Here is a 5199-nt window from a genome sequence, read left to right on the forward strand (position 1 = left end):
TGATAATAACTGACAACAATTTCAAATAAAAGGAATCATTACCTTCTGCTATGGATCCACCGAACGCCACACGCAGCAAGCAGTCTTTGGCGTCCTCGCTCGCGCACCTGTTGTGAGTTACTCCCTTGATCGTGGGCTTGCCTCAAGAAAAGTGAGTCAGCGCCCCTTGCTGGTAGCTCTCTTTTTAAGGGTTCCCCTGGGGCGCTCACGGGAACAAGGTTTCCCCCAAGGTCCTAGTGCCCTTCCCGTTACATAATGTACAATGTTAATCGAAACTGAATTAAATTCAAACGAATCAAAACAAATGCACAGTTTACAGCCCCAAGCAATACTTGTAAGATTTTTTTTTCATAACTCATTGTCTGCCATTGACGGTGCGTCGGTGCAGGACGTCCAACCTATTTTGACTGGGAAAGGACAAATGAACGAAATGGATCGGTCTTCTGGATGCCTGCCAATGAGTGCCCTGTAAATATTTTTTTAAAATCAACATTTGTACATGAAAGGATTCAAGTTGAGTACATGTGGTTAGGTAATTAATCACAACATTCCGAAACCGTGAGGAGGTGTGGCTAACGTTGCTAGTTTTGTCTATTTTTCCAGGTGGCCTTAAACGCACCAACAACAGCAACTGCGTCAGTTACAGTAAGTTGAATCGACCGCGCGGCCCTCACAAACAACTCCATTGTTTAATTTGCTTGTCATTTTAGCCGAAGGCTGACTTTTAAGAAACATTTCGAACGTCCGTCGAACAGTAGGTGAGTTGTTTGTTTGGCTTGTTCGCTCGCGTACCGTCGCGTCTTTTCTTTCCAACTTCCCGCTTTGGTTTGGCCAGATGTGACCCGCCACCAAATCAATCGCCGTGAAAATGTTTCCACATCGACATATGTTCCCATGTAGTGTAACATAGACAAAAGGCCGATTTGCGTCGAGCCCAATTTGAGATATTTAGCGTTTGCTTTCTACTAAGTGTTTTTGGCTTGTCCAACAAGAGACGGTGTGCTTGCCGTCCGTCACTCCCAGTTCAAGTCAACTGTCATGTGTAGCTCAAGCGCAACAGTACAGAAAAGTGGTCAACTTTTAACCAGAGTTGCTTTCTAAATGAGATTACTGACGTCTATCCCACTGGGACTGGGACAAACTGATGAAAAAGGATTGAACATTTCCAAGTTGGTTTCAGTGTCCACTCATTGCGTTTAATGGTAAAGTTGCCCCTCCCAAGATGGCCGCCGCACGGCCACACCTTTATACCTGGTTTTATTTCAGAGGCTTCTTCAACGCCACGGGGATGAAGGCCGATATGCGTATTAGCTTCGGCCAACTTTCCCCATGAATGGCAGCTAACTATGCTACATAATATTAACAGCAATTACCAATTGTTGACAAAATCTGTTTCTTTCGCTAGTTGAGCGATCACCGATTTTGATGGTACGTAAACGAGTTTTTCTTTTTTGGTGGCGCCAGCGAGTCCATGGCGGCGTCTTCCTCCATCACCAGCGTCGGCGGCATGCTGATCGTCACGCAGGTCATCCCTCAAGACGGTAACGCCGTCCCGCTCCAGAGCCACGTGGGGACGGATCCCTCAGACGCTCCGGCGCCGCCCGCCCCGGCCCAGAAGGCCGAGGGGAGCTCCGCTCGCCGGCGGGGGGAGCTTTCGGGACTCGGGGTGAGTACCCGACGCCTGTCCCGTCCCGTCCCGTCTCGCCGTAACCTGAGTGACGCGTGCTTTTAGGCGGTCCAGATGGTCATCGCCGTGCTGTGCGTCCTCTTCGGCTCCACGGGCATCTCGCACTTCCTGATGCCGCACTTGGCTTTCTTCGGTGGCGCCTACGTAAGTCCGCTAAAAGTCTTTCGAGGTTACTTCCTGTTGCTTTTGGTTCACCTGGCCTATCATTTTAGCGCTCTAGCGTCTCACCACAGAGTAGACATTCAGGAAATGCTTCCGCATTGGCAATGAATGCAAATAATTTGGGCCAAGAAACGGTGAATCCGCTAGTCTCCTCAGTTGTTTTTCTCTTTTTCCCTTTCGGATCCATGGCCCATCACACTGCCGCCGGTTTGTTTACAAAAGCCACCTGCCTGGCATCCCGCCCTGCTGATAGAAACGTGTGTTGAAGGCTATGATGCAAATCTTCTTTGACAGAAACGTTGAAATTTTTACAGCATTGGAAAACGTTGAGAATGTTTGTCATTTTTGTCCTCTTACAGAAACCGTATCAAAACAAAAAATATATTTCCCTACCCATCTTTTTCCATTTTCAAACATTTTTGAAAATGCTCCTGGGAGCCACTAGGGCAGCGGTAAAGAGCCGCATGCAACTCTTAAAACACGACCCCCGGCCTATTACAATGTATATTAGCACCCTTTGAGCGCCACATGTCTTCCCCTGCTGATAATTACTTAACCTTTAGGTTATTTACTTATTTCCTGTGTTTTCTCTGCCCCGTCTTCAGTTGTTGGCATCTGGCGGGCTGGCGGCGGCGGCCGAGAAGCGGACGTCCGTTACGCTGGTGAGTCTGCTACGCGTGCCGTCGCGCACACCGTGATCGCTCAACCCGTTTGCGCGGCACAGCGGCGGGCGTGCGTGTGGGCCAACACGGTGGCCGTTCTGCTTAGCCTGGGGGGCGTGGCCTACCTCAGCTGGCTGCTGGCCGTCAGTCGTCCGGCCCAGAATGTCTGCGGAGATCCCTTGGACGGCGAAGAAGAACTCTGGAGGGACTGCGCCCACGGTCTGTGGATGTTGGACGTGAGTTTCCTGGTGCCTCGGACGCTCATTTTTGTCGGATTGTCGTGAAAAATTGCGTTGCGCCTGATACCATACCGGTATAGTGCCGTCAATGGCATTCCATGAGTTCATTTTAGGGAGGCCTGTTGATTTGGTGTATTCCTGGGTCACTTCCTGCTAATTTTGGGCCATCCTTTTGATTTCAGGGCAATTTTCTGCTTACTTTCTGTTTCTTTTGGGGCATTTCCCGGTCCCTTTCTATTCATTTTGGGTCACTTCCTGTTTATTTTGGGCCATCCTGCTCATTTTGGGGCATTTCCTGGTTCCTTTCTGTTCATTTTGGCTGACTTTGCCGCCAACCCTCCCATTTCAAATACTGTAATTTTTGGGACTATAAACCGCTACTTCTTTCCTTCATTTTGAATCCTGCGGGTTATAGTCCAGTGCGGTTTATTTGGGTTAATAGGTAACACTTCATTTGTCATAAGACTGTCATAAAACCGTCATAACTATGACATGACACTACCGTGGGCATTACTGAATGCTTATGTCAGTAGGTGTCATCCGGCAAATTATGTCACTAACTCCATTATTTCCATCTTAGATCTTTAACATCCATTCAAAAGTGAGATCATTTGCCAGATAATCTGTTATAAGCATTCATTAATGCTCATGATAGTATTATGTCATAATTATGATTGTCTAATGATAGTCTTATGGCGCCACTGTCAAATAGTGTTACTAAATACCATAACTAAAAATGAATGAAACAAGGGAACAGTAACTGAAGAAATAATTACCAGAGAACATAAATTTTAATTGTTATTTACATCTGCAGTGCTGCAATGCATGCTAGGAGGCATGTTGGACAATAATTGTTGACAGCAGGTGGCAGCAGAGGTTGATTGTCTCTCACAAGGGAGCAGTGATAGCCAAATGAAGCTTCTTGAAGCAACAAAGCTTTGCAGCCAACTGGTTCAAAGCTTCATGGTGGTTTATTAGGTCTTATGACAGTCATGTGATGCCGCTGTCAAATAGTATCATTCTTTCATTGTCCGAGCCGCTTATCTTACCAGTTAATATCTTTTGGTATAAATATCCCATAATACAGTGAGGACAGCTGCGGCTTATAGTCCGGTGCGGCTTATCTATGAACAAATGCCGTTTTTGTGCCAAATTTGGTGGGTGGCGGCTTATAGTCAGGTGCGCCTTACAGTGCGAAAATTACAGTAGTTTGGCTTTTTAGCACCCTCTTTGGCAGCCAATGACAGCAAAGACTTTACAATCAAGTCAGTCATTTTGTACAAAAAGGAGGGGAATATATATTTTTTCAACAAAACACAGTATCTGTAGATTATCAGCCACATAGCTAGGTATTGGAATCTGTATCGGGAGCCCCCAAAAATTGGTATCGGTGCAACACTCATCGTCCACATGCCCTGTCACGTCACATGATCTTTCACAACCAAAATGGTCTTCGCAGGGGCTGGTGAATGGCCTGCGCGGCCTTTTCCTGGTTCTCCTGGTGCTTCAGGCCGCCGTCTCCGCGGCGGTCCGCGTTTTGGCCGCCAAAACAGACCCGTGACGGTAGGACATACACACCTCGCCGCTCCGCTATGGCCACGTGACACCGACGGACACTCCGCTTTTGACCTCCAGGTCCACGGGACGGACGCCACGGGAAGCCCGCCGGAGTCGCCGCGCATGACCGCCGTCGAGGAGTCGTCTAATCCTGACGGCGGAATACAATTTAATTTACAGCAGCGTATTAACCGTCCGGCAAGACTCTCATAATCAGCCATTTTTATACTCTTTATTATCCAGAGCTCTGTTGCATGAAGTTACGTTAGCCGTAGGGAGGTGAAATTGTTTGATTCAGTTCCAATCAATAAAGTGTCTCAAGACGTAGCGATGTTCTGACTCAATTCAAATAAAAGGGTCGGCAACGATACAGATACTACGGCACCAAAACGGTGTATCGGTATCCGAGGGGAAATGTAAAATAACGTGCCATTGCTCTGCAGCGTGTACTTTTTCAGATCTGGTTTCCAACCGCATGTCGACCTACCCAAGATGGCCGCCAGCGACACACTGCTGTAAAAAAGGATAACTTGTTCTGCTGTAGACGTCTCATTCATTTGAAGGGGGAGGGTGGCCGCCATCCCTCTCTCTTCACTTGCATTGGACGTCTAACGCCGTCAATAAATAGCAAATGCCTTGATATTTATTTGGTAAACTTCAGTTGAGAATAAAAGTCATTTGAATGTCACCCAGCGCTACCACTATGGCTTTCCTGAGGCCATTTTGGATGGTCTTTTTCGCTTACAGCCCTCTCTTTCTCAAATGTACCGGACGTCTGTTAGTGACAAAATTTGTTGGGGTCATATATTGTTGGGTTTTGGGGGCCTTCCCAGGTCAGTTTCTGTTTATTTCGAGTAGATGTCCAACCCATTTGACACGAGGGGGTTCATTC

The 5199-nt window shown here is 47.4% G+C and overlaps 1 protein-coding gene across 3 annotated transcripts; it reads left to right on the top strand.

Annotated features, from left to right (window-relative positions):
- The first annotated feature begins 603 nt into the window (after positions 1–603).
- On the top strand, positions 604–4634 carry LOC130914836 (uncharacterized). Of its 3 annotated transcripts, XM_057834374.1 has the most exons (8): positions 604–645; positions 711–758; positions 1465–1666; positions 1733–1831; positions 2455–2511; positions 2574–2747; positions 4210–4313; positions 4386–4634. In XM_057834374.1, exons 3-7 carry the CDS (start codon positions 1472–1474, stop codon positions 4309–4311), a joined length of 627 nt encoding a protein of 208 aa, XP_057690357.1. In that variant the 5' UTR covers positions 604–645; positions 711–758; positions 1465–1471; the 3' UTR covers positions 4312–4313; positions 4386–4634. The 3 variants fall into 3 exon arrangements, with proteins under 3 accessions (XP_057690357.1, XP_057690355.1, XP_057690358.1); XM_057834372.1 differs by having other exon boundaries at positions 604–758; XM_057834375.1 differs by lacking the exon at positions 711–758.
- Positions 4635–5199: the final 565 nt, after the last annotated feature.

Source organism: Corythoichthys intestinalis, chromosome 4 (genome assembly GCF_030265065.1).
Source record: "Corythoichthys intestinalis isolate RoL2023-P3 chromosome 4, ASM3026506v1, whole genome shotgun sequence".
In the NCBI taxonomy this organism is placed as follows: Eukaryota; Metazoa; Chordata; class Actinopteri; order Syngnathiformes; family Syngnathidae; genus Corythoichthys; species Corythoichthys intestinalis.